This window comes from Solea solea, chromosome 20 (genome assembly GCF_958295425.1).
Source record: "Solea solea chromosome 20, fSolSol10.1, whole genome shotgun sequence".
NCBI lineage: Eukaryota > Metazoa > Chordata > Actinopteri > Pleuronectiformes > Soleidae > Solea > Solea solea.
This window is the reverse complement of record NC_081153.1, coordinates 5,889,466-5,917,453: the sequence shown is the minus strand read 5'-3', so window position 1 is coordinate 5,917,453 and position 27,988 is coordinate 5,889,466. Positions and strand designations below refer to the sequence as shown.

Below are 27,988 nucleotides of genomic sequence, written 5' to 3'. Positions count from 1 at the left end.
CATTTGTTGGTTCTCTTTCTTTAAGCATGTGTCAAACTGAATTGGTACGGCACTTAAATATTTATCAGTGAACAGTTTAATTAGCTCGCGCCACTATGATGGCGTGTCCTTTTGTGTACTAATGAGCTTCAGGACTGATAGATGACCGCCCATGATGATGAAATTCAATAATGTATCTTATAAATGACTCTCTGTAGGACATCACCTCTGGGCTGTTACACAGAGGTCAGTTGTCTCCTTCGTCTCAGACACTTTCTCACGTCCAATTCACTGCTCCGTCTCCGTTGGGGGTGTGTCGTGCATTGCTTTCCGAGGTGCTAATGGCTGACCTTCTCCTATAGGGGGTTGTCTTTTTCCCAAGGTGATGACGGTTACTGGTGACAAGTTTCTGTGATGGAGTGGGTCACGTGGTGCACGGACCCCACCTGGGTTCTCACTCTGTATAGACATTTCACCCCGTGGGGGATCTCATCCCTGTCAATCACTGCGGCCAGCTATGTCCCCGGAGACCCTCGGATTTATCTCTTGTGCTGCTTCAGCCATGTTTGTTTGCCAACAAGTCATGGGAAAATCAAAGCTAATTGTTAATCGATAGCTCGACACAGACTCGCGCAGCAAGGCCAAGCCGACGACTTGCTGTTAGTCATCCTGCACTTTGTTCCTGCATTGCAGCTTTGGTGCATTTTCTTTAACTGGATTAGCTATAGTTGCTCAACCATTATCAACAACAAAAATAAGCTGTAATCTGCTGCAGAGTGGTGCAAATCTTTCTTCAGTTTATTCAGTTAAATTTGCATACATGGTTCCTGTGCAACCATTGTGATGTTAATCACCCAAAACACTTGAAGTCAATAATTAACTTCAATTAAAAACAAGCTGTGTTTTGTATGAGGTTAATGAACATCTTTGATTTTAGACTCCCGATTAAATAAAGAAAGAAAAATGCCTGCAGCTGCTGTGTTTTGTGATGAGGGTTAGTTTTTGCAACACAACACTGAGTGGAAAGGTAGATCAACCTCTCTGTTGTTCCCCTGTAGTCATAAACAGGTTTTTACTTTCACTTTGTGCCCAGATGAACTGTAGGTATGTCTGAAAACTTCTTCACATGCATTAAAATCGGGAGCAACTGGACCTCTTTGAAGGTTTTTGAAGTGGAGTTACTCCTGGTTTTAAAGCCGTTGGATATGCCCTGGATGAATGAGAATCTCCAAAGACGTTTTTCAGTGACACGCAGACGTTGTAAATTTCAAGCTCTACAGCACTTTAATATAGCCTCTTTACAGCCTTTATAGCCCTGCTTTGTAGACATCAATCAGCTCAATTTCCACATCCTGCCTAGAGGAGCTGATGGTTGTTGAGTCCACAAGCTTTGACGAGTCAAAGGATGTATCATCTACAAGCCTAGTCAAGAGTGACCCGATGTGTAGAACTGCGCTAGACTCCAATGTATCCCCTTTATCCTTCATCAGTCCTGAGTAGATGTTCCTCTTCACCCGATGTTTCCCTTCAGGTGGAGTCCTCTGTCCTAACACCAGCGCCCTGCAGGAAGTGAGGAACTGCAATGACCATCCCTGCACTGTGTACCACTGGCAAACAGGCCCGTGGGGCCAGTGCATCGAGGATTCCTCCATTCCGACCACCAACATGTCTGTGATCAGGACACACAGCGAGGACGCCTCCTGCTCAGTGGGGATGCAAACACGCAAGGTCATCTGTATCCGAGTCAACGTGGGCCAGGTTCCCCCCAAAAAGTAAGACTCCCGGAAGTAACATACACATGGTAGGAATATTAAATGGAAGCCAGGTATTCTACTGTGCTCTTTGTCCAGAGCAGATTGCTCCATAAACTCTGATCCCAGTCTTTGTACTTTGCATGAAAAACAAGAAATCTGACCTTAAAATCAACAGATGCATAGGCGTACCATATTGATGCCAAAACTGTGGTGTTCTAGTGTTACAGCTGCTTGGTTTTCAGGGCAAGAAATGTCCAATATATGCAGAGAGTAATGAATACAGTATCAGAATGCAAATGATTCAACCCATTCGCAACAATTAATATGTGCATAATTTGTATAATGTACACTATACGGTCGGTTACGCACGTGGCACCTTCTGCTGTTCATTCTACTGGTTAATTGGTTGTTGCTGTGTGTGGCAGTGTTTTTAGGTGATGAAACCCACCACCCCACCACTCCACCACCCCGCCACCACCCGTAAGCATCTGCTGGCAACCGACATTATCTATTTATTAATGCAACAGAAATGGAGCATTAGTTTGGCAGTGCTATGCAGGCAAACCCCAGCAGCCCCCCATGCTGTGTATGGAAATGAATCTGGCTGTTTTATTCCTGTGCTCACTCCCTAAATCTACAGTAACATGCTGAGCTCTGAGCCTTGGGACACACTCTCACATCAGTGCAGGGAGGGACAACCCAGCCTTGACCAACAGCTCCAGCTGTGGCCACGAGTGTGACGGCCGCAAGCCTAAAATTCAAACTAATTAACATAGGATAGCAAAAAAATTATGGCAATATTAATTGGGTGTGATTGAAATATGGTAAGAATGGCTGTTAAAATATCACTCAAACCCTGAAATTGTAGACTCAGCACAGAGAGCCCTGATCCCAAAAAATGGAATACTGCAACATCATGAGGATAAGACTCACATTCAACAGCTTTAAAGTAGCTCCATTAAGAATGGAAGTGCTCACACACACACACACACTCACACATCCATTCGTCTGGCACACTGGGGGCTTCCTTGCAAACTCCCCGCGTGGTGCCTTTGGCTCTGATCCAGCACATCTCAATCTAGATTTCCAAGGGTACTCTCACTCCCTCACTGTGCATGTGTGTGTGTGTGTGTGTGTGACTGAGCATGTCAATGATGTACTTTCAGGTGTCCAGAGAGCCTGCGTCCAGACACCGTCAGGCCCTGCTTACTGCCATGCAAGCGGGACTGCATCGTGACCCCGTACAGTGACTGGAATCCATGCCCGGCAGCATGTAAAGCAGGTAGCTATATACTCTGCACACAGCACATGTGTCACACCGGACACATGCAGCAGCACCTCGGGAATCCATTTTGTTCTCAGTTGACGGAGCGTACCGTATATGCTCATCATTATTTCAGCACCGGCAGACTGCTAATAAAATCATTGTGCGCACTGAGACGGAAGATGGAAGAATTGAAATTCTGTTTGAGTTCTGTCATGTTTAATGTATTCCTGCAGAAACCTGTCTTTAAAAAAAGAAGATGTCCTATTAAATCAGGGTTTCCCCCCCTCTGGAAACACTTTATTTTCAGGTGGTAAGCATCATGGGTGCAGAGACTGTGACAAGATGAAGGTAGAGTTTTATAGATGGGTGGATCTAATTTGGGCCGTATTTGCCACAGAGAGTTGCCAGATTTAGCAGGAGAGCTCAGAACCCGTCTCTGCCTCAGTGTCAGAAGAGTGTGTCTGTGTGTGTGCAGGACTGGTGCAGTACAAAGTGGGGCAGTACAGATTGGCTATTGTGGCAGCCCTCTCAATGTTTGACAATGGAAATGCAAATAATTGCATAACATGCTAGAACTGTACTGTTTGGTGGAAATGGAGCTTTGGTGCTACGTTGTACTACTACTTCATCTATCTAAGTGTGATCAGATGTCAGGGATAGGTCTGGAGAGGCTCATATCTTTTGCCAACACATACCCACTGACAGTCAGTCATTGATTGATGGAGTTTGTATCACGAGTCCCATCCCCTGTATCGATATTCCTCTGAAAGCTCTACATGCTGCTCCATATTCAGTAAGCCATCACAGTCCATAATGAAGACTAACAGGACCAAGAACTGTAATATGATATGATAGTCCTCACATAGACTTCCTGTAATGTCCATAACCTCTACCACACGCAGAGGTGTATTGGATACCACAGAGCAGATGATGGGGGTTAAAACTCAATATTCCACTTGATGTATTAGCTTCTTCTTGATGGTGGTCACTTTCTGCAGTGGGTGAGAAGACTTTGGCAAAAGCAGAGAATGGAGACCTGCTGGGCGTTCATTACAAACACTGTGTTCTCCATTTGTGTGTTTTAATGTAACACAGTGAGGATCACGGGTGAGATGTCTCAGTCTTTTATTGGATCTCAAACTGTCACATCGTCCTTTAATTTGCCCGCACTAATACCTTTCACTTTTTTTGTGATGACTACTCCAGAGAGAACTTTGAAAGTGCAGCAGCCCGGTTTTAGATCAAGAATTCTTGTGTTCATGGCTTTGAAAGGTTCCTGTTCAGCCTCAGAGTTTTCACTTCAACTCCACACCATGTTATGAAAAGTTGAAAGTGGTTGAACTTTTATGTACCTCTGAAAAATGAAAAATGAAAAGAGAAAAGAGAAAAGAGTGTCCGGCACACACGGGAAAACTATTTAAATTGATATGTCTGCGTGTGTGTGTGATCGGCCCAAAGTCCATTGCTGCTCCTCATTTGTAGCTGTAACTAAGCAACCAACTGATTCCTCTTTCTGCCAGCTCAAAACTCATGGGAGTTTTCATGAGGGAAATCATTCTCAGTTTAAAAAAAATAAAATAAAATGGCGAAACCTGCATTTTACATGTGTTTTCTGTTCATTTCATAGATGGAAATATGAAGAAGAAACAGAACAGGAAGCGTATTATTATCCAGTTACCAGCCAATGGTGGACAGGACTGTCCTGAGGTGTTGACCCAGGAGAGAGAGTGTGAGGCTCCATCCGTCTGCAGTGGATACCGGTAAATGGTCCTTCTGTCAAAATAATCAGCTTTTTGGTAAATTACTGGTGGTTATGATGTGTCTCAGGTGATGAGTACAGAGGCATTACCAGGTACCAATTGCCATCATAAGGGGTTTGGTTTGGATGAAAAGCCCATAATTAGTACAGTTAGCATCATTTAATTAAATTAAAATAATTGTATGTTGTTCCAATTCATGGTTCTCACATAAAGGATTTGTTGATTCCGTGGCTTCATCTGCATTTCTGTCACAGATCACAACATTTCCTTCTCACAGCAGTAAGGGTCAGGTTATGCTCATACAGAACCACTTAACCCTTTATCACGCAGTCAGTAAAAAACCTGGAAATTCTAAATTTAAACCAAATCAAGATCAATGAAGTTACCAAATATGGTTCCTTGTCTGTCTAGTAAAACATTTTCTGAAAGATATAGTGGATAAGTTAGTGTTAGTGTTACAGGGCTACGGAACCCCAACACTAACCCTGTAACCCTGACAATAACCTTCGCTGATTGGCTGGGAGAAGTCACATGGCTTTCCAACCTCACTGGGCTGTATAGCGATACCATTTAGTGACTTGACCGATGAAGGCTTAATCCATGTTGCATTTCTCTGTGGCCACTGATATTCATTGCAATCTGTGGACAAAAGCTTGAATTAAAGTAAAACATATATTTTTCAGAACTTGTCAGGTAGTCTAACTTTCCCTCTCAATTTCTGCACCACCCTCTTCTTCCTCTTCGCCCAGTCTCACACGATTACGTAGACCGCTAACACGCAGGAACTCCATTGACTAGAGTTCAAATATTTCAGCTCGACTGACTAAAACAAGGATTGTTTTAGTAGGATTTGTGTCACCGTGCGCGTGTCAACACTGCAGTTTGGTGTGAATGCACCTATTTCGATTTGTCCGCCCTCACTGAACAGGTGTTAAGCACTGATTCATCCATCCATGGTGTCACAATCCTCCTCTAGGGCAAATGACAGAAATACTGTTATAGTGTAAAAAAAAACAAAAGACAATCAATCACAGGAGATCTGAAAGAAGAAGAAGAGGCTTCTTTTACACAAATCCTCACATCTGGTTTGTCATTGTGTGAATGGGGAGTGAATATTGGATTATCTGCTTCAGTTAGTAGCAGAAATTGACGAAGGAAAGTGTTGTTTGAAACTGTTCAACCGTCCTGCAACCGGTTCACCTGCAGCAGCTTAATCCTTTAAAAAATAGAAAGATTATCATTGCTCTGTTTGTTTTCTCCCCACCGCCCCCCCACTTCCCCGTGTCGGCTGTTGCAAACACTACATTGTATTTGTGTTTCTGTGGATTTCGACTTGGCCACCTTTCACTCCTCTGATTCCTCCCCAGCTGGAAAACTCACAAGTGGCGGCGATGCCAGCTGGTCCCATGGTCGGTCCGTCAGGACAGTCCCGGAGCTCAGGAGATGTGTGGGCCGGGGCTGCAGATCCGAGGTAAGCGATGGCAACACACACACACACACACACACACACGTGACATCTGATTTTTCTTCTCTGGATGAACACGTAACTGCAGAGGAAAATAATATAACTACAAGGTGTTCACATCAAATACAAAGCACATTTTTTTTACCTCCCATTACCCCAAGCAAGTTTGGCTTTCACACACACAAACACATGAGACAACAGATGTTTGTGTGTGACTCATCTGACGACTCGGAGCGAAAGTAACATCCAAGCTCACACCTGAGTCTGTGTAGACCCAAAAATACCTCCTTCCACATGCTGTTTTTATGTGCTTTAGTGTCGTGATTGTCCACTCAGCAACATTTTAGCTGCCTTCTGGTGAGCAGCCACTCACAGTGACCTCTGCTGGACATCTTGGTAACCTCCTCAGACACTCTGATGCACCGCTTGACTTTGACGTATTTTACGGTTTGAACTTCCCCACCCACGTTTAAACAGATGTCATCATCTACCGCTTCCTTCGCATGACAATGATTTCAGCTCCTTAAAACATTTACTATTCCTCTAAGACACACGCGTATGGAGCATGCCTGTGGTCTGAGTGAATGATCAGGCAGTAACAGTTGACTTGTTTCCCCCCCGCGGTGCTCACACTCAGACTCCTGTTAAAGTCTCGGAGACAGAAGCCATTATTTGATTTCAATAATGAGCATCCTGCTCCTCTGTCTTCGCAAGGCTTTGTGCACCATTACCAGAAATAGTATCCTATGAACCAGAGAGAGACAATTCAATATAACCCTCTTACTGTTCATCAACTCACTCGATACAGCCTGTGGAAGAACAGAGTCACTTTACAGCCTTTAATTCCATTTCCTATTGTTGGGTGGGTGTTTTTGGGTGTGCTGTTTGTGTTGTGGGTAAATAGTAATTAGTCATGCAGTAATGTGGTAGTTACTACTGAATACTTGTAAGAATGCAAGAATGACTAGTGAGTTAACCCTTAGAACACAGAACTGCTGCTTTTTTCCATTACTATGTTAAAATGTACAGTATATACAGAGGCTATAAGGGGCTCTTATATCTCTTTTTTCAGCACAACCTATAGGCAATCTGAACATTTTTTTACTACATAAACAAACCTCAAGCAAAAAGTACTCAATATGTTTTAAATTGGGTTGAATTTGTGAAATTTGGAAATGCGTCACGGGTTCAAAGTTCACTCAAAAAGCAGAGAAAAACGGTCTAATTTTGTGACTTGTGCACAGAACTTTGACTCAACAACACGTTAAGCCTAAATATGTGACCTATATGTGTCTCGGGCTGTTTCAGACACAACAGTCTGCTGGTATTTTCATTATTAAACACAGAGGTTGAGCATAAAAAACCAAGCATACGAAATCCTCCTCCTCCTCCTCCTCATACAGTAAACTCTTTCATGCCATGTCTTTGTAGCTGTTTCATGCCGGAAGCAGGACGGTGGGCAAGTGGAGGTTGAAGCTTGTCTTAAGTTTGCCAGCCCCATGCCGCCTCTCATCCAACACTGCCAGCTGCCCTGCCAGGAGGACTGTCAGCTCAGCAGCTGGTCCAAGTTCTCCTCCTGCACTGCCGACTGTGTGGGCGTCAGGGTCCGCAAGAGGATGCTCGTGGGTGAGTGGCGGCCTGCTGACTTCAAGCTGACTTCTAGATTATGTTAACCTTTGGAGTGAGATCAAGCGATGTTTAAAAAAAACCCAACTACATTTTAAATTTCAAATTTGAGGCTGAAAGGCTGACCCTTTTTTTTTTTAATCTATTTTAACAATTAATATTTCATTTCTTTAAGGGAAGAGCAAGAAGCGTGACCAGTGTAAGAACCACCAGGTGTATCCGCTGAGCGAGACGCAGTACTGCCCGTGCAACAAATACAACGCTCAGCCTGTGGGGAACTGGTCGGACTGTGTCCTCCCCGAAGGCGGCCGCCTGGAGGGTCAGCTGGGAATGAAGGTTCAAGGCGACATCAAGGAGTGTGGCCAGGGATACCGCTACCAGGCCATGGCGTGCTACGACCAAGACAGCCGCATTGTGGAGACGTCGCGCTGCAACAGCCACGGTGAGGTTCACGTGTGTGCGTCTCCTCCGGGGGTTTCTTCTCGGTTGGGTTTCGCCGGGTGTAGCTACAAGTAAATTCTCCATGTCAGAAGCTCATGCCAAGAGCTAAAGTCGATGTAGACGCGTTACTACAACTTCCTTTACCGCTGAAAAAGTTTGGAACTTGCTAATGAACTGTCACTATAGCAACGGGAATGTCACCATTTTCACAGCATTGCATCATCAAGGTCTGAAGGCTGTTCTTCTCTTGTTACTATGAGGAAAAATACATTTTTGAATTGCGTAATAACAGCAAAATGTATAAAAAAACAACAGCAACAAGCCTTTATTGTTATATCATCGTATGCAGGATACATCGAGGAGGCTTGCATCATCCCCTGTCCGTCCGACTGCAAACTGAGTGAGTGGTCCAACTGGTCGCGCTGCAGCAAGTCCTGCGGCAGCGGTGTCAAGGTTCGCTCAAAGTGGCTCAGAGAGAAGCCCTACAACGGCGGGAGACCATGTCCTAAACTGGACCACGTCAACCAGGTCAGAAACGAATGTGTTTATAATGTGCTATTAGTGTCTGAGCACGTCTAACTCCGATACAACTTTAAAAAAAAGTAGTAATGGTCAGTATATTTTAAGCTTATGTCAACAATAACAACTATTTAGAGTCCCTCAATCTCTCCATTTCCATTTCTCTGCTACTTCCAGTAACCTCCGTCCATGATTGTGTGTAAATTCAACCAAATAACTTCTTAACTTTACCACTGCAGTTGATCAGTTTCTTTGAAATAAGACTTTGTGGCGTCTGTATGATTTATGATCGCCTGTAAATGTGCCTCAGTCAAATAACCCGACTGCTTTCAAGTTGTCTCAAAATGAAGCTGCCAGGCTTTTTAAGTAGAGCCCACTACTCCGTCCTACTCTACCTCTCCTTCGTGCATCCCTAATTTGGCATCCAGTAAAAATAGACTCTAAAATACGTTGCGATTGAATATCTATCAGGCACTGCGGCTCGGTTTCTGATCTACTCATTTCTTAGTCTCCTTCTTGACATTAGCGATCGTCAAAATATCCTCCTTTCATCCGTTCCAATGCGAGAATCTTTCTATTTTTGCTGCAAACCTCTGGGATCATCTCCCCAGTCCATGAAAGGATCGTAATAGTCGAGCCCTCCCAAGACATCCATCCCTGTCTCGTATTTTTAGTGTGCTTTTTTTTTCTCTCTGAGTTGTGATTTATCTTGTTGCACTCAAGACAAACACTAACCAAGTCCAAGAGCAGTGCAGTTGTCCTGGTATAAGTCTAATTTACTTATTACTGTAAGTTTATTATTGTAAATGTTAAAAATTAAGCATTACTATGTTACTTACAATAACCTCTTTCCTGTTGTTTTTCTCTTTCACACGTTTAATGGATTCCATCTCCAGGCTCAGGTAACTTCACCAATCTTTGTTTTTCATATTGATTTATTTTTTTTTATTTAACTCTGTAGTTAAACTGTGGGTTTACCGGGTAACTGTGGTGTTTGTTTTTTGTGTCAGGTATATGAGGTTGTGCCCTGCCTCAGTGACTGTGGCCAGTACGTCTGGGTGGCAGAGCCCTGGAGTGTGTGGAAGGTGAGCAACGTGGACGTCAAGGACAACTGTGGTGAAGGCGTCCAGACCAGGAAAGTCAGGTAAGATGATCCAAAATGACGTTTTTACGCAGCAGCCACGTGTCCTACAAACCCTGACCACAGACCATAAGACTTGTTTGTTTAAGCCTGTGAGAATAGGCTTACTTCTTACGTGAGTTTTAATGTCAGTAAAAACTTTTCTGAGGAGGTTTACGGTCTCAATCATGAGTTTCAAGTCGTCGTCACCATACACCATGATGTCTATTTTGTAAATGAGGCTAATATAAGTAATCCTGGTTTCAAAAGAAGCATCATGGTGGTTTGTTTATCATGTTTGGAGCTACAGGTCCACATTTATATGACCATCCAAAGGTGTTCCAGCTGCCTTTCACAGTCCAAACAAAGGCATGTAGGTTAAGGGGGGAAATTGACCTTCAGTGAGTCCGACTCTTAGTTTGAACCCTGTATTTCCAGGTGCATGCTGAACACCATAGACGGACCCTCTGAGCAAGTGGAGGACTACCTGTGTGACCCGGAAGAGATGCCTCTGGGGGCCCGCAACAGCCGGCTGCCCTGCCCTGAGGACTGCGTCTTATCAGACTGGGGAACCTGGACCCCATGTGCACTGGTACGAATATTATATTAGTTTATTTTGCCATTGTACAGTTCACCTCCACACAGAATTTACACAAGGTTCCTACAGTTAAAAGCTACTTAAACTCAACATTTCAAAACAAAGCTGTACAAGAAAATGCTGTCTACACTAAGATGTGTTGCTGCTGTACTTGTGTCTGTGTCTGATATTGAGGTGGAGACGAGTAGAGCAGAGCAGAACTCGGAAATGCCTGCTGTTTGTTGGCAGGTTGATTTTTCTGCTTTGTGTTGCATCGTGTGAATGTGTGAATCCAATGTCCTGATTCCCATGATGGAACCAAGCTTGAAATACTACTTGTACAAAATAAAATATGCCTCGTACACATTGGCTGGTACCAGTTTCAGCCATGTAGTGAAATCTTGGTTCGACAACCACTTTTCATTGAATTCACACTTTATTGTGTCTGGCACTGCAACCGACACAACTTTATCGAGTAATCGTTTGGTCAGACAGCATAAAATGTCAGACAGCATTGATCAGTGTTTGCCAATCCTGGAAATAATGAGGTTCTCAAAAATCTTGTTTTTGTCCACAAACCAAAATGAGTTCAGTTTAAATGATTTATTTGTTGCATGGAGCAAAGAAATGAAGAAAATATTCACATTTAAGAAGCTGAAACAATCAGAAATCTTGTTTTAATCATAAAAAAAGCTTTAAAGCGATGAATCGATTATCAAAATAGTTGCCGATTAATTTTATAATTGATTAAAAATTGAGTAATTGTTTCAGCTCTGATTGTGTTGTCCTGGATAAAGTCACTGGCACATGAATGCCCAACAATCTGTTTTGTTTTCATTTGTTTTTCTCTTGTTCATCTGTGTATTTTTGAGTACTTTGTTTCTCTACTTTGAACAATTTCTCCTGCTTCTCAGCCATGTAACGGGAACAGTACACGGGCGAGGACGGCGTTCCCGCTGCGGCAGCCCGGAGAGGAGAAGGATTGTCCTCCGACTAAAGAGACGGAGCCTTGCAAACTGAACGGCAACTGCTTCCATTACTCCTACAACATCACTGGTGAGACTCAAACAGCGTCTTCCCCAAACCTCTCCCTCCTTACCTGGCCTTGCTTGCTCTTGTGTGCTGTCCACTCACACATCCACTTACCTTTACATGAACATTCTATGAATTCTCACATCGTGTTTCACTGACGACACACCGTCCTCCTGCAGATTGGAGCACCTGCCAGCTGAGCGACAGAGCGGTGTGCGGAAACGGCATCAAGACCCGCATGTTGGACTGCGTGCGTAGCGACGGGAAGTCTGTTGACCTCAAGTTCTGCAAAGAGGTACGCTGTGGAGTTTGGTACCCTTCTGTGGTTCAAACGTCGTTCTCTGGAGACTTTTTCAAGTACGTGAAACGTTGTTGTTGTCTCTGCAGTTGGGTCTGGAGAGGAAGTGGCAGATGAACGCTTCCTGCGTGGTGGAGTGCCCCGTCAACTGCCAGCTGTCCGACTGGTCGCTATGGTCTAGGTGCACTCACACCTGTGGGCTGTCAGGTATGTCGAGAGAGCTCTGTTTACACGTGTGAATAAATCTACAGAATCTGTAGGTGATGGACAGGAGTTGCTCCTTTTAGCCTTGTGGTCTGTTTCTAGTTTGACCAACACATTTGAGCAGACTTTGGATGCTGATCAAACACCTTTTTTAATGTATCTGTGATTAGAACCCTGATTAGAACAACTCAACTCAACTCAAACCTATTTATAGAGCACATTTAAGAACAACCGAGGTTGACCAAAGTGCTGTACAGAAACAATACAGAGCAGAGTAAAAACACATAAGAAGCAAAACAAACAAACAACAGGAGTCCAACTCAACCTGTATTAAACGCCATAGAGTAATTGTAGGTTTTTAAAGATGATTTAAAATGCTCAACAGTTTGGGCGCCTCTAATGTGCCACGGCCGGGCATTTAACTTTACCGGTGCAGGTGCTTTGTAGGTGCAGCAACCAAATATTGAGGTGCCAGCCTCATTGAATGATTTAAAAACAAATATGACAATTCCTTAAACGAGTGAGGCCAATATCGGTGTGACGTGCTCACAAGGGTTTACGTGATGTCCTTGCATGTTTTGGGATTTTCTGTGGGCATGCAGCTGTCTCCCACAGTCCATGTCTCCATGTCGGGCGTGTGACAGGCTGGTGTCAACGGTTAGGGGTCAACTACTTGATACATACAGTACAGTAGAGCTGCAACTAACGATTATTTTCATAATCGATAAACCTGTCGATTATTTTCACTCTTCATCGAGTAATCGTTTGTTCCATAAAATGTCAGAAAACGTTAAAAAAATGATTGATAAGTGTTTGTCAGACCTGGAAATGATGACGTTCACCAAAGTGATTCACTTTTAATGATTTCTTTGTTATATGGAGCAAAGAAATGAAGAACATATTCACATTTAAGAAGCTGAAACAATCAGAAATCTTTTTTTCCTCATGAAAAAAGTTTCAAACCGATGAATCAATTATCAAAATAGTCGACGATTGATTTAGTAATCGATTAATAATCAAATAATGAACTCATCTGGATGCAGATCTATTTGTGTATGGAAACATGTTTGGTTGCAGCTATGGTTGTATTGACAACGGCTTAATAAGACTTCCCTGAAGTTCCAACATTGCAGCCTCTACTTTGGCAGCTGAGAGTGATTTGTTACTGCAGTAGGTCAGCAGTGCTCAGCTGTGCACTAAAGAGCTATCGCCTCTCTCGCGGTAATGGTGGAAACCAGAAACCGTCTGTGACGTGAGAAACGAGGATGCTCCAGCTAAACCCGAAGAGAGAGAGAGGGGTAATAATGACCTTGCATGTAATTCAATAGGATCAGGCCATTGATTGGCGGTCCATTACGGGTGCGTGTGCTCTGGGGCTCGGGGAGGAATCTTCTCCACACGAGTCCTTGAAAAGAGAAGCGGCCAGAAGCAACAAGAGCAAACACAAGACCTGAAACTAATACAGACTTCATCTATCGTGGTAACTTTAATCTGTCCCCAGGCGAGAAGGATATTTTTTTTTCCTTTTAACAGAGAAACAGCGGGTAGAACCATGAAAAAAAAAATAGGACCCTCCTCGCTTTCCTCCCTGTGTTTGTATTTTATCTCCAGGCTGGCTCTGAGGACATACTTCCCTGGAGAAGCTCTTTCTGTTCCTGAGCCAGGAATAGCAATGAGCCTGGATTAGTTGTTCTAGGCAAATGAACATACCTGGAACCAGCGAGGTGCTGTTTTCAATCAGGAAGTGTACAAAAAAAACACAGCGATTTTCCTGCATGTGTCAACCTGTGCGCATAGATAATCGTGGCATTGTGTGTTCTCAAGCCAGACCCCGAGATAAACAGCTGGCACGGGTCGTCTTTCACCCAGCAGCCGTCCCCACCACCCACCGCTCGACACCAAAACTCTGCCATGCTCGTCTGCGGGGAGCACACTGATGCGGGAAAATCCTAATGGAGGATGATGACAGGTTTTTTGTGGTTACGGGCTACAATTGTATCAAGCCATCTGATGTGTGTTTCAAGGATGGGAGTCAAAGGGCTCTCTGTTATTGCCAAAGTCTCCCGAATAGTATCCATGAAAAGAGCGTACACTGAATTTAAATTATCGCCGAAAAGCCTCACAAATTGTCCTTTTGAATGTCTTTACTTGTTTGATTTTCATTTCGTGCCACTTGTGAATCTTTATCGCTGAATGCTTTGTGGTGCCGTGGACAAAAAAAAACCGCTCGCATTCCATTTGAGGCAGCGGCTAATCGAGAGTTTTCTCACATTTCTCCCCCGAGGCTTTTTTGTTCAAGTGCTGAGTGAATTTGGTAAAAGGCTCCTGCCCTTCTCCTCCTCCTCCTCCCGACTCATCCCTCAACCTAAGAGAGCCACTGGTTTTATTTTACTTCTAGAAGGAAATAGGAGTCATTTAAAATGGCTCCGTTACCATTGCTTGGAAGAAGTGGGGAATTCATACTTTATTCTCTAATACATGAGATTAATGAGCCCAAATATGGGATAAAAGCCTGCATTCAAATTCTCAATTACGTTTCATTAAGAATGAATTTATTCCCGGGCCAAAATGATGTTACATGTCCACAGATATATGTATCATCATGAAAGAGTTTCAACCGCTTTTAGACATGTTAGGCTGAAATAAGGAAGATATCAGTTAAATTTCAGATAGTTATAAAAAGTTATAGCCTATATTGGAACTTCCTCTAATGTCAAATGTCTCGTTAATCAATGCAGTATATGATATTGACACGTTTACATTAAAAATAATGCTCTAACCTGCCGTGTCTTCTTGATCCCTACAAAGCTTGGACATAATAGAGTCTCTGAATTACCCTCAAAATTAACGAGATCTTTTTTTCCCTGCTGTCCTGCAGGGAAGCTGTGGAGGAGACGGACGGTGACCCAAGTTCCTCAGGGTGATGGCAGACCGTGTCCATCCCAGATGGAGCAGTGGAAGCCTTGTCTGGTGAAGCCCTGCTACAGCTGGAGATACAGCGTCTGGTCTGAGTGCAAGTCTGAGGTCAGTCATCAGATTTTTTGGGCGGGCGTTTAAGATTGGAAGAAAGCGCAGTCATTGTCAGAATAATATGAACCACTCTGCTGCTGCTACACAGTGTGTGTTTTGACCTGTGCATCCTCTCCCACATCAGGGGGCGAGGTGTGGAGAAGGCCTACGCTTCAGGAACGTGTCGTGCTTCGTGTCAGACGGCTCGGGTCTGCAGGACAGCAGCCTGGTGGACGACGAGCTGTGTGGAGACCTGGAGCTCTCCGTGGATGGAGATACACAGATCGTTCTGCAGGAAACCTGCACTGTTCCGTGTCCAGGTAGGACCTTCATACGCTGACACTTCCAACACTCGCTTATGTTTACAGAAAAAAACCCAGAGGATCTGAGCTGCTCTCAGTTCTGCCTTCAAAACCAGTTAAATCAGCCACATGTCTCTCTGGTGGGAGTATGCAGATGCATCAGCATAAAAACACAGAGAAATCCCAGTTTTTCCCGATACACTGTGGCCAACTGTACTGTATGATATCTTATTGAAGAAGAACATGGTGCTCTAAACACAGTATCATGACCTCATGAGTCGGCCCTCATGGTGGCGCTTAATTCACACAGGAAAGAGCGTCATGATCAGCAGGAGTTAACGTGCAGCAATTAAAAGAATGCAACTTTGATTCTTTCATATTCTTTAGTGACCAGTGCAGAATTGCTGTATCATGGTCACTTATTCTATTGGACTGGATTGTGTAACACACTGTACATTATATCTTCTTTCATATACCGTATAGTATTGTATTGAATCGTAATTGTGTAATTGTATTACGCATGGTCACATGGTATATCATATTTTGTATCAGAGTTCATTTTACCATAATATACTTAAAGGATGATTAAACCTTTTTATAGGGGGGGCAATTCATTCAAATATATTCCTATTTTTATCTTTAAATGCATCTTAAATGAAGCCTGAATTTGCCTTCACCACTTCATGCTGTGTTCTTGCAGAAATAGACAAAATAGACTCTTAGTACCTCTTCACTCATAAGTATAAGCACTTGTGTTCAGCCCAGGTTTTCACAATAACAACAAAGACCCTCCAGAAGCACTTACTGTTAAACATGTTTGATTGTGAGTGTGGCACACACACACACACACACACACACACACACACACACACACATGTTGTTGACAGGTGGGAGGTGGAGGGCTACGCGAGAAGCTTTAACAAAGCTGATAATGGATGTGTTTGTGGAAGCCAGGACTTATTGAGCTGTGGTGTGTGTGCCTCGCAGCTGCAGTGTGTGTGTGTGTGTGTGTGTGTACAATCTGTGTTCAAGTGAGTGTGTACCTGTGTACATACATCCTGTATGCTGTATGTGTGTGTGTGTGTGTGTGTGTGTGTGTAATCAGCCCCCATGTGAATTTAATTGACTAACTGGGGACAGGTGGGATTTTCAAGGTCAAAGAGGACATAGTCAGATTCCCTCCTTTGTTCATTCTAACTTCTAAAAACTCTCAGAATGTGATTCTTTCCTTAATTACGTTATCCTTTTTTTTGGAGGAGGAGGAGGGGGGGTCGTGTCCCGATTAATTAAATTTGTAGGAATGTGCTCACATCAGCCTTGCCATTACACCAGGAGCCGTGTGACCTATTTAACAGAGAATCCTCTCCCTGCTCACTCTGAGTGCGTCCTGCTGTGCAGATTATTATCACAAAAAAGGGGGGAAAAAAGATGTGAGAGAAGGTGTAATTTTGGTTTTTAGTGAGTCACTGACCTCTGTCCGCATATAATGAATTCTTCAGTTTTTATGTTGGAGTGCATGTATTTGGCAGTGGACCGACACAATTTAATTAAACTTCAAACTTATGCTATTATTACTCTGTGTTTGTTTGGTCAGACTGACAGATCCATCTTTCTTTTGATTGTTGTGATTCTTTTGAATTTAAAAATACACACCATTGTCAGCTCATGTCATATTCATATCCAACATTTAAATTACTGTGGGAATAATACACAACTCCTTATATAGACATCCTGGGTGTGTATGTTCATAGGTCACATATTCAGGCTTTACAAAATGTGTTTTTTTTCGTCTTCTTATGTGTTGTTGAATCAAAGTTATGATCCACTTTATATTGCATTTTTAAGTAGTGATATAAAGTAGCAATAACTGTGCAGAAGTCACATAATAGACCGTTTTTTCTTTCCTTTTTGTTCATAAAAACAAGCCAAGTGAACTTCGAACTGTGACATATTTCCAAATTTCACAAATTCAATCCTATTTTAAACATTTTGAGTACTTTTTGCTTGAGGTGTGTTTATATAGTTGGTGAAAATGTGCTGTGTGTTGTGTCGAAAAAAAAGAAGCATATAAGACACTCTATATCGCACATTCTTATAGTGTCTGTATATACACTGTACGTTTAAACATAGTCATGGAAAAAAGCAGTCGAAATGTTCTGTGCTCTAAAGGTTAACGCCCCAATAAAACCAAACACGGCTTCCTTCCTGTCCTGTATGTCAGGGAGTGTCAGCAGTGGAACTGAATAGTACACTTTAGACAGTGAATGGAACTGTCACTAATGTGAATGAAGGAAAAGCCTTAATATGAGAACACAGGTGATTGTGCAGATTCTCCCATGTATTTGATACATAACACTTACTCATATAAGTGGTTCTTATGTGTTTGCTTTAGTGTCAGCAGAAACACATATACAGTATTACTGCACACACTGCAGCACACAGTGTGAAACTTTCTTGTTTCCTCCACAGGAGAGTGCTACCTGAAGGAGTGGACCACATGGAGTCCGTGTCAGCTGAGCTGTGTGAGCGGGGACGACCTGGGCTTCGGCTCCGTCCAGGTCAGATCCCGAGCTGTGGTGGCCCAGGATCCCGAGAACCTGCTGCAGTGTCCAGAGCAGGAGATGGAGGCTCGACCTTGTACAGGTCAGTCCAGCACAGAGATTTTTTTTTTTTTACATGTATTTAACTTGTTTATAAGTTCTTTTACTTTAAATACAAAGGCAGCTTCCCACGTTCATTAGAATATGATGCAGCTACAGATGCATTACTTTGTTGGTAACTACTGTGTCTGATTATGTTCCTGCTGCAGAGGGCCAGTGTTTTGAATACAAGTGGAGGAGTGGACCGTGGAAGGGCTCATCTCGACAAGTCTGGTGTCAGCGCTCTGATGGGCTAAATGTCACAGGTAGACATTGTTACTCAACTTTCTCCAGTTATGTCTGACCAAAGAGCTCCTCTGTCCAATCAAGCTAAAAAAAAAAGTGCTTTTCCCTATTGATTTTGGTGCAGGAGAGATAAAGTGACATAAATCATGTTTTCAGGCAGGGCAAGCATCCATGTCTCAGGCTGGTTTTCATCAGTGGCAGTATGTTAGCAGCTTGCATGGCATCCAAAAACCTCATCTATCACTTTTAAAAAATGCCTGAGACCAAATTAAACAATCAGTGAATCTCCATATCAGCAGGGTCGGGTTGTTATGGTGATACCGTTGCTACCAGGACCTTTATCGTAGACTCCAGACAGACACTAACAGTAAAAAGCCTCTTTAACGAGACTCTAATCTGCACAACTCTGACACGAGTGAGCTTATACTTAAAACTGTCACGCAGCGTGTCGGAATCCTAGACAGCATTTTCAGTGTTTCCTGACAGCAGTATCTGGGAACGTGCAAGCAGATGAGGCATTAATCTGTAGCTCTGTTAAATTTTACAGCCACAGTTTAATCTCATGTGGCAGGTTCAACCTCTGCAACTAAAGCATTCTTCCCGAACCCCCCGCCACATTTCGTACCATTTGCAATACTCAGCTCTGAGGCTACGCTAGAAGCGAACGAACGTACCCACTATTTTATGTTTTTCTATCTGAGGCTGTTCTGATAGGCACCACTGATTTTTTTTTCTTTTCTTTTTCTTTTTTTTGTCCTCCTTTTGAAGGTTTCTTCACTAGCAGTGGTGTTCCCCTCATGAATATTCTCACTGAGATTGCTCCCAGAGCAGGCCAACTAATAAATATTCAAGAAGCTGATCTGATAGCTTACAATGTTTTCACAGACGGGTTTTTTTCTGAGAGTCTGAGCTGGTTTGATCCTTGTCACTAGTGCTGTCTGGCTATAGTATCCGGCTTATTTTTTATGGTGTTATTTTCAGCTTGAACATTCTTGAAAGTTCTTGAATTCTAATGTTATTTCAAGTTTGGAAAGTGCTTGAATTTCAAAATTCCTCAAAATTGATATCTGACTGAAGAGTTTGCTTTTCAGATATAAAAATACATCCCAGTAGAACAACAGTTTCTGAACCATTGTGAAGCTTAGTTTAAATACATAAAATGTAAAATACACTGAGTTCCTGCCAAGTGATAATATATTTGCGTTAAGAAGCAGTTGAACAGGTGTACCTATTAAAGTGATAGCTAGCTAGCTAGCTAGCTATCAGGTAGCTTGGTAAATAGATAGATAGATAGATAGATAGATAGATAGATAGATAGATAGATAGATAGATAGCAGCCTGAGTAGCTGAGTGGGTATATTATCTATTCTAAAATCAACAATTATAGTCTACTTTAATTTTTATATTATCAATCCATCTCATTTCATATTTTATCTATCTAGTCAGCCTGCTACCTGATAGATAACTAGCTAGCAGGCTAGCTAGCTAGCTAAATAAGAAAGTATCACCATTTTTTGAAATCCTTTGAATTCTCTATGTGATAAAAGAGTAAAATAATAATTTCTGAGTATGTACTCTTTATGTATTTGTAATAATAATGCTGGAAAAGCTTGAAAGTGAGCCTGCAATGATGGAATACATGATACACAAACGCATACTGGGAAACCTGTATTCCCCAATTCAGAGTAACATGCTATGGAATTTAACTATGGATGTTTCATTAATGTTGCAATTTTATTATTCCACATTTAGAAGTCAAACCACAGACTTGCTAATACTGTATAAGTGACATTCAGCCCCGGAATTAATTACCACACAAATCATAGTGGATAACTATTTAATTGCTTCTGTTCATTTACTGCCATGATTACGCTGTAAGTCTCATTACATTTTTGATGAAGCTACTTCAGTTAGTGATGAAGAACTACTTATATTTGTTTCACAATAGGGTGGTTAATTACAAACAACTGCCAGAGTCAGTCTGTAGTTGTTAGTCGGATTGTTTTTTTCTAAATGTGGTTATTATGAAGTTATTCTAATGTCACATTGTATGATGAGGCTCGTTGTACTAATGAGTTGAGACTCAGTGAGAGTTGCCTTCAGAAAGATGACGGCACAGAGAGCTGAGTGTGGGACACATTTATCCAGTAATATTGTACCAAACAACGACTGAAACACAAACGCTGGCTTCCGAGTTTGACCTTTTTGGTCTTGACCCTGCAGGTGGATGCCCTATGACTGCAATGCCAATGGCTGACCGATCATGTGACCCGCCCTGCACCAAGCCACGTTCCACCTGCACGGAGGTGAGTGATTTCAAAATACTACTACTCACATCAAGTCCAGTCTTCAGCTTTTACAGATTTGCTGCTCTGCTCTGCTGTTTGTCAGGGAATGGGTGATGCGTTTGAGTTTTGTTGGTTTAAAAAGGCGGTTGGAAAATTTCAAGCACTGTTGCTGCACAAAAAAAAACAAATCTGGTGGTGCGTTCACAACAAATCAATGTTTCCATTTTAGGGCTAATCACTTGTGGCCTTTTATCCCCTAATTGGAGTCCATTTTCTACCACTTTATCCTCCACATGAGGGCCGCGGGGGGTACTGTGCCAATCTCAGTTGACATAGGGCAATAGTCCAGGGTAATAGTCCAGTCCCCTGGACAGTTGGCCGGTCCATCACAGGACCAAATAGAGATAAACAACCATTCACTCTCATGGTCAATTTAGAGTGTCCAATTTACCTTCTACCTACCTTACCCACGCACACACAAGGAAAACATGTCACATGTCACAGAGTCAGCCTCGTCTCGATATGATCCTTTTGATCATCATCCCCCCTCATGTCAAATATAAAAATATTAATTCAAAAAATCATTAACATTGAATCCGACACTAAGTTCAGAAGGTTTGATGTCATCTGTGGTCAAACAGAACTAAGACTGCGGTCAGCAACCTGAGACCAGCGAGCAGCCACGTGTATCAAGTTATACATCAAATAAAACGATATGAAGTGATGTAGCTTTCTGTGTCTACAATTTTAGAACACGAGCAATTTATGTGGAATCTCTGGTTTCCATGAAAAATAGATGAATCTTGTGGGAAGGAAACAAGACTTTTTTTCCGCCTTTTCAGTGCGTCTTACTCATAACGCAGTCTCATCAGCATATAAAGAATATGTTACTCTTATCTCATGTCTGTGGCATTTTCTTTGTTTCCTCCAAAGGATTTCATGTCAAGTCTTGGTTCTTTATTGTGACTAATTTGTTGTGAGGACCAAATGGGAGGATTTACAGTGCTGCTGTGGGAGAAGAGTGGGGGATAATCAATAGTGTTAGCTCAGACAGATGTTTAACTGAAATGTCAGCCCCGAAGTGCCGTGCTCTTCACTGTGTACCGTCAAAAATCTGGGTCACAAGATAAATCCATTTATCCAACACGATTTAAACACATATTTAGCCACAGATGTTGTTACAGACGATAAAAAAAAAGATTAATTTGAATGAAAGCATGTAGTTCAAAAAAAGTATTTGTCTCCACATGCCCTCTGAGGTGATTATGACAGATTAGCAGCAGCATCGCTTGCAGCAGGTCGATTTACAGCACCACAGGAAACTATGTGTCATGTCCATGCAGGAGATCAAATCAATATGTGCTTCAGCCTCCTTTAGTGATAATGTGAGCTCTGTGAGTCTGTTATTTCGGGTTTTTTTCTAGAGGCTAAAATGTCTTGGAAGTCTTGTGTTTTCAAAATAAAAAACAAGGTTGGATTAAAAGCCAAATGGGGAAAGTGGGAGTCCATGCGTAGGCAGCGAATACAGAGGCAATCCTGACACCTTAAAATGATGCCTCTTTACAAATTCTGCGGCAGACATAATTACTGACAGGATTATATTCGGTGGCTTAAGTGCCTTAAAGTTAGGGCCTTAAATCGTGTTCAGTGAGAGCAGGAGTCACTGCAAAGAGGATGTTTGTGCTGTAATATCAGACTTTTCAGGATAGGTTAGAGTTCTGTAGGGATGTTATTCAGTGGAGCGGTTTTCAGACATGAATTCCAGGTAACAATATTCATATATGAAGTGTTTTTTGACTCTTGGGGTGTAAATTACTCTGACAAAGACTCTTTTTTGGCAAAATTGTGTTGACAAGGCTGCCTAATCACCAGGTAAAGCAGTGAACATCCTCTTAAGATAGTGTGCACTTAAGCTGGCTCATATTTCAGAGCCTTTTTTCTCAGGTGTCCACGGTGGCAGCCGTGTTTTCACGTCGCTTGCGTCCCTCTGTGGCGTCTGCTGCTTCTCTGGACGTAACAACCCTGTTTCACAAATACTGAACAACTCCTTTAAGAGCAGATTAACTAATGTTACAGCAGCAGAAGGTCCAGTAGAGGTGGACAGCAGAACATGGCAATACAATACAAATGCAGACTTATATAAAGGTAAATAATGTACTCAAACAGTACAGTGGTACAGAGTAATTGCATAAAGCAACAACACGTCCTTATTATGTTTCTCATGTTGAGCTGTTTGGCTCCTCTGGCAAATATGGAAATAAGTACACACATCATTTGTGCAGCTATTCTTCTAAGGACACTGCATTGACACAGCCTAAACTAAGTGTTATCCTATAGTCCTATATGTCCTATAGCCCTAAACTTAACCAGGTCCTCAGAAATGAGGTTCTGCCTCATAAGGACCATGTTTTGGTCTACTGGTCCTGACAAGGCCAGCGTTTACGCCAGAGAAGCTCCTAAAGAGGCCACACATACAAACACACACACCCTGACAGAGCGCAGACCAGCACAGATATAGGGAATATAGTGTAGGATCTAATGGCTCATGGTGACTTAAAGTCATAATGTCTTGGCCTCTCTACAGCTCCAAGGTTTAATGTTCTTGGTTTAATCTGTTTTCTTGCGGGTCTGCCAACTGTACAGAAGTGCAACCATAAATCACCGGAGTGGCCCTTTAATGCTACAATAAAACACTTAAGTACTGATAGAATCCCTTGTAAACTAAGGGAGGCGTGTTATGTTCCAGTGTAGAAAATTTACCCTGTGGGTGATAACACACACACACACACACAGAGGAGCAGCAGCGGCGGCGGCGGCACAGCTGGAGCTGAGCCTTCTGTGTGGGGTTTTTCCAGGTTCTCCAGCTTTAATTGGAGACTCTGGCTGGAGGTTTGAACGTTTGTTTGTCTTTGTGTGTTGGTGCTGTGGTGTTAACCTCCCTCTCTACCAGTTTCAGCTGGGATTGGCTCCAGTTCCCCCCATTATTATCCTGCATAGATGAGTGGTACAAATAACAAATGGATGTGTAATAACAGGCTCAGTCAGTGTATGCCCATTATTAAGAGTGAGTTATGGTGAGGTGCTTTTAAAAATGGTTAAATGGCCTAAATGACTTAACCCTTTAACACCGAGTGTATTTTTTGTTGTTAGTGAAAACCAATGTGTGGTTATTACGGTAGTTTAATTCACGCTGTTACAGAAAGCCGGAGAATCAGCATCTTTGTCACCAGAAAGGGGGAAAAAGTGGGAGAAACGCCTGTACATAATTTCCATTTTGTGACCTGTTTTTGGACATTGAGACAAAGACAAACAATTTCAAATATAACATGCAAAATCTACAGGGTTTTTTGTAAATAAAACATTTTGTTTTTCTTTTAAATTGTTAATACACTATTTTGACATGCAGTAAATCGAAAATAACTGCCAGATATTGAAAGTTATTCTGGAAAAATGGGCAAAAGTACTTCTCAAATGTCAAATGGCCATTTTTCCAGAATAGCTTTTAATATCTGGCAGAATTTTACTGCATTGGTTAACAAATTAAAATGAAGAAAAATAAAGTTTCATTTAAAAAAAAAAAAAAAAAAAAAAAAAACATGTTATACTACAACAGCGCAAATAAAATTACCGAAATAACCACATGATGGCTTTGACCTGCAACTTCTCAACTTGCAAAGTGTGCTTGCGCAAACGTGTCGTCTGCAATACTCTCGGTGTTAAAGGGTTAAACAAATGTTTGTTGACTTCTATAAAGAAAAAAATAAATCACAATCAAGTGGTTGTTTTTATATTCACTTCGGAGCATAAATTCATCTTTAATTACAGTATTACACTTAATTTTCAATAATTAATTAAATAAAAATTAATAAAAAAATTTATTAATTATTGAAAATAATTCTGCCACCTCCTGCCAGTGAATAGCTCAGTGCTTGGACAGAAACACCCTGTGCAGCCAGTTATTCCTCACTATGACAGATTAGGGGTGGGGAAAAAGAAGGCAGACTTTTTATGAAGCAGTGAGTTATTATTTTGTGATATACTGCAGGGTTACGAGGCAGAGATGATGCAGTCCTCACTCCCTCTCCCACTGACACCGCCATGTTTTATGTGACAGACAAGCTTTTTACGCTTGCTTTTCATGCCACAACTCAGGTGTATATATCACAGAATTTACCCAATGATTTACCAGCCTGAGTTTGGTTCGTGGAAGTTTTTTTTTTTTTCCCCACAAGGCGTTGAAGATTGTGTTTATTTTGAGAGGCAAGGTTATCTTGAGTATAAATTAATGGACGTATGCTTTGTGCTATAAAGCGAAAAGTCTAGGGCTAAAGCAAACACCTCCTCCTTTATTTGCCAGTGAGATGTAAATGATCCCTCATTTCCCGCTCTGTCTGCTGTGGGACACACGCAGCTCCTGTTTGCACGCCGGCGACTTGTGAAGTGATCCTCCAGAGAGAGAGATGGGGAGCTGGGGGACCCCCTGCAGAGTGATGAATGGAGAGAGGGATGTGATGTGGAGGTGTGGGGGGGAGGCGGCGGCTCCTCTTGTCTGCACAGACGCACACGCCCTCTGTCTGACAAATCAGACGGCGGCAGCATCAGACCATTGCACACAGAGCTGATTTTAGGATGCGAGACAAGTTCACGCTAGACAACTTTTAGCTCCAGTTCAGACCTGGTATTGAAATCTGAGTGATCCGATCGACTGAGGTTCAGGTCTCAGCTCCTGCAATCCATCATGTATTCATCCTCAAATCAAATCTCGAAAAGAGGACAGATGTAGCCACATTCCGGAGCTTGCGTGAAGGCGGGTAAAATAGATGAACACTGTATGATTGACAGCAGTATAAGGCCTTGTTTAGTCCAAACCAGGGATTTTTAAGCATATTCAGATTTAATCTAGTTTGACTTTTTGGCAATGAAATCCAATTTTTCCCAAGCTGATTCAAACCACATGCAGAGGTGGTTTCGAATGATTTCAAAGTGTCTTCTGTGTCACTCGCAGCACAGCTCGACGACAACAACAATGAACAATGACATAGATACGGAGAGACGGATGTTAATTGGAGGCGTGTTAAATGATCGTCACAGTGGAAGGCAGTAGTAAAAAAATCGGAACAATGTTTGTTTATTTTGTTTAGACTACTTGTTTTTCCAGGGGTGTGGCTTGTAACTATATAAATCCACTTGTTTTGAAAGAACCGACATGGACAAAATACAAAATAAGAATCTCTCAGCGAGGAAAAAACAAAAAAACAACGGTGTTTCCTGGAGGTGATGACAACACAGACACAGCACATCAGCTCCGTTGATTGACTATTGACTCTGACAACAAAATGGCAGGAGGACGGGAGCGCAGGGGGGAAAGTGACAGACTGGTAAATGCTGATTGAGTGCCGACGAGTCATTTAAACCTTCATTTCAAAGTCTTTTCTTCCCTTCTTCTCTCCCTCCTCTCCCTGCATCCTTGTTTATTCAGGCTGTGTCTGCATTTTCCTTTTATTTGATTATTCATGTTCAGTTTCCAACCCGACCCACGGGCTGGTTCCATCCCCCCGAGGGTTTGGTGAGATAAATTGCACGAGTTGCAAAACGATTGAGGAAGAGGCAGAAAGGATTAAAGAAAAGGCAGGAGGGGAAGAAAGAGAGGTTGGAAAGCAAAGGGATGAGGGGATAAGGGAAGAAGTTGAACAAAAATGGAGTACAAAGGAACGACAGAAACACAGAGGGAAGAGAGAATTAGAAAGAAGGGAAAAAGACAGGAAAATGATAGATGCGAATAGCAAAGGACAACACATTCAAGGGGGAGGGAGAATGAAGATGGGATGTACGGGACAGAAGGGAAAGGGTGAAATGGAAGGACGATGAAGCAAAGAGCAAGAGGATGAAAAGAAAGTGTCAGGAAAGACGGTTCCACAGAAAGTGAAATCAAAGACAGAGAGAATGAAGACTGTTTTCATTTCCACATCAAACACCATCAGCACCTGACTGCAGGGCCTCACTGCAGACACTAACTACACACCGTGTTCTACATGTTTGCTCTTCGTCTGCTTTCATGTTTGTGGGTTTTTACTCCGAGTCTGAGAAAGAAAACACAGATTTCCCAAACTGCGGGCAGTCAAACATTTATATATGATGTTGTTGTCACGTTTTAATCTGCATGAACCACGTAGAAAAACGAAGATAGCGTGTGCTTACTGACTGAAATGGGAGAAAATTAGAAAAATGGCTTCAACCTTCTCTATAATCTTACTCTGACAGGTGGGCGTGTGCGGCTGTGAAGAAGGCTACACTGAAGTGATGACGTCGGACGGCCTGCTGGACCAGTGCACCGTCATCCCAGTGCTGGAGATCCCGACGGCGGGAGACAACAGGGCGGACGTCAAGACCATCCGAGCCTTTAACCCCACGCAGCCCGCAGCCAGCTCGCCGGGCCGCGTGGGACGCACCTGGTTCCTGCAGCCCTTTGGTCCAGGTACAGTAACACAGTGCAGCACAGGCCTGAGTCTGAGCCACAGCGAAAGAATAACATGAGGGAATTTCGTGATTTGTCAGACAAAGGAGACACTGAAATATCTGTGTTTGTGAGGTGATATTTCACAGATGAGGCACACATGGAGGGATGTGTTGTCTTATTAACGCTCATGTGTCACAGCATATTTATAGACAGGTGCATCTCTCCCTCCTCACTGTACAGCACACTGCTTATTAGAAAGCTTTGTGTTTTTGATCCGTGCACCTTTTCGTGTCACATTCAGGAGTTGCTGGAGTTAGAGCCACACTCTGCTGCCCTCTGCAGCTCAGATGAGGAACTGAAATGACATACAGTACAGCACAGTGGTAGTGGGCTCTCCCCTATAGAACTATAGGAGAGAATATGTGGTTTTACCGAGGTTAAAGTGAATTTAATTCTATTCCAAATATTTCTGAGCTTCAGTTTTGAAAAGAAAATGTTAAAAGTTTAGAATCTTTTAAATGTTATTGAAATCTGATCTAATTGTAATGTTATTCTACCAATTTCAAATTTTACTTGCTACTAATTCTCATGTAACTCAATCAAAACAGCTACTTTTATTTCAGAAATCGGACTCTGTTGTTAGAAGTGTAATCAAAATCCCCGAATTGAAGCTTTATTTCTAGCATTTCCCATTTTTTAACTCATTTTAAAACTCTTTTGGTATATTTTTGACATAAGAATTAAATAAATCTGTCCAAAAAATGCCACAATGATCAAATAATTCTTTTTTGTAATCTGTACATAGATATACATAGATTATACCTGTGTGTATACTGTATATCCATAACAGTCTGCATGTGTGTGTGTGTGTTAACAGATGGGAAGCTGAAGACCTGGGTGTACGGCGTCGCAGCCGGAGCCTTTGTTCTGCTCGTCTTCATCATCTCGATGACGTACCTAGCATGGTAATGTAACACCGTGTCTCTGCCACACATGCGCTGACTC

At 42.4% G+C, this 27,988-nt stretch overlaps 1 protein-coding gene across 1 annotated transcript in view; it reads left to right on the top strand.

Annotated features, from left to right (window-relative positions):
* Positions 1–27,988, top strand: part of thsd7aa (thrombospondin, type I, domain containing 7Aa) — a 120,408-nt gene that overhangs the window by 85,499 nt on the left and 6,921 nt on the right. Inside the window, exons 8-27 of the mRNA XM_058619134.1 lie at positions 1,511–1,751; positions 2,900–3,015; positions 4,628–4,760; positions 6,128–6,231; positions 7,657–7,851; positions 8,027–8,293; positions 8,642–8,820; positions 9,708–9,713; positions 9,822–9,955; positions 10,370–10,523; positions 11,423–11,564; positions 11,720–11,835; positions 11,928–12,045; positions 14,921–15,066; positions 15,197–15,371; positions 17,823–17,996; positions 18,163–18,258; positions 20,462–20,544; positions 26,788–27,001; positions 27,861–27,948. Coding sequence (XP_058475117.1) covers positions 1,511–1,751; positions 2,900–3,015; positions 4,628–4,760; positions 6,128–6,231; positions 7,657–7,851; positions 8,027–8,293; positions 8,642–8,820; positions 9,708–9,713; positions 9,822–9,955; positions 10,370–10,523; positions 11,423–11,564; positions 11,720–11,835; positions 11,928–12,045; positions 14,921–15,066; positions 15,197–15,371; positions 17,823–17,996; positions 18,163–18,258; positions 20,462–20,544; positions 26,788–27,001; positions 27,861–27,948 — 2,881 coding nt within the window. The remainder of the gene's footprint in view (positions 1–1,510; positions 1,752–2,899; positions 3,016–4,627; positions 4,761–6,127; positions 6,232–7,656; positions 7,852–8,026; positions 8,294–8,641; positions 8,821–9,707; positions 9,714–9,821; positions 9,956–10,369; positions 10,524–11,422; positions 11,565–11,719; positions 11,836–11,927; positions 12,046–14,920; positions 15,067–15,196; positions 15,372–17,822; positions 17,997–18,162; positions 18,259–20,461; positions 20,545–26,787; positions 27,002–27,860; positions 27,949–27,988) is intronic.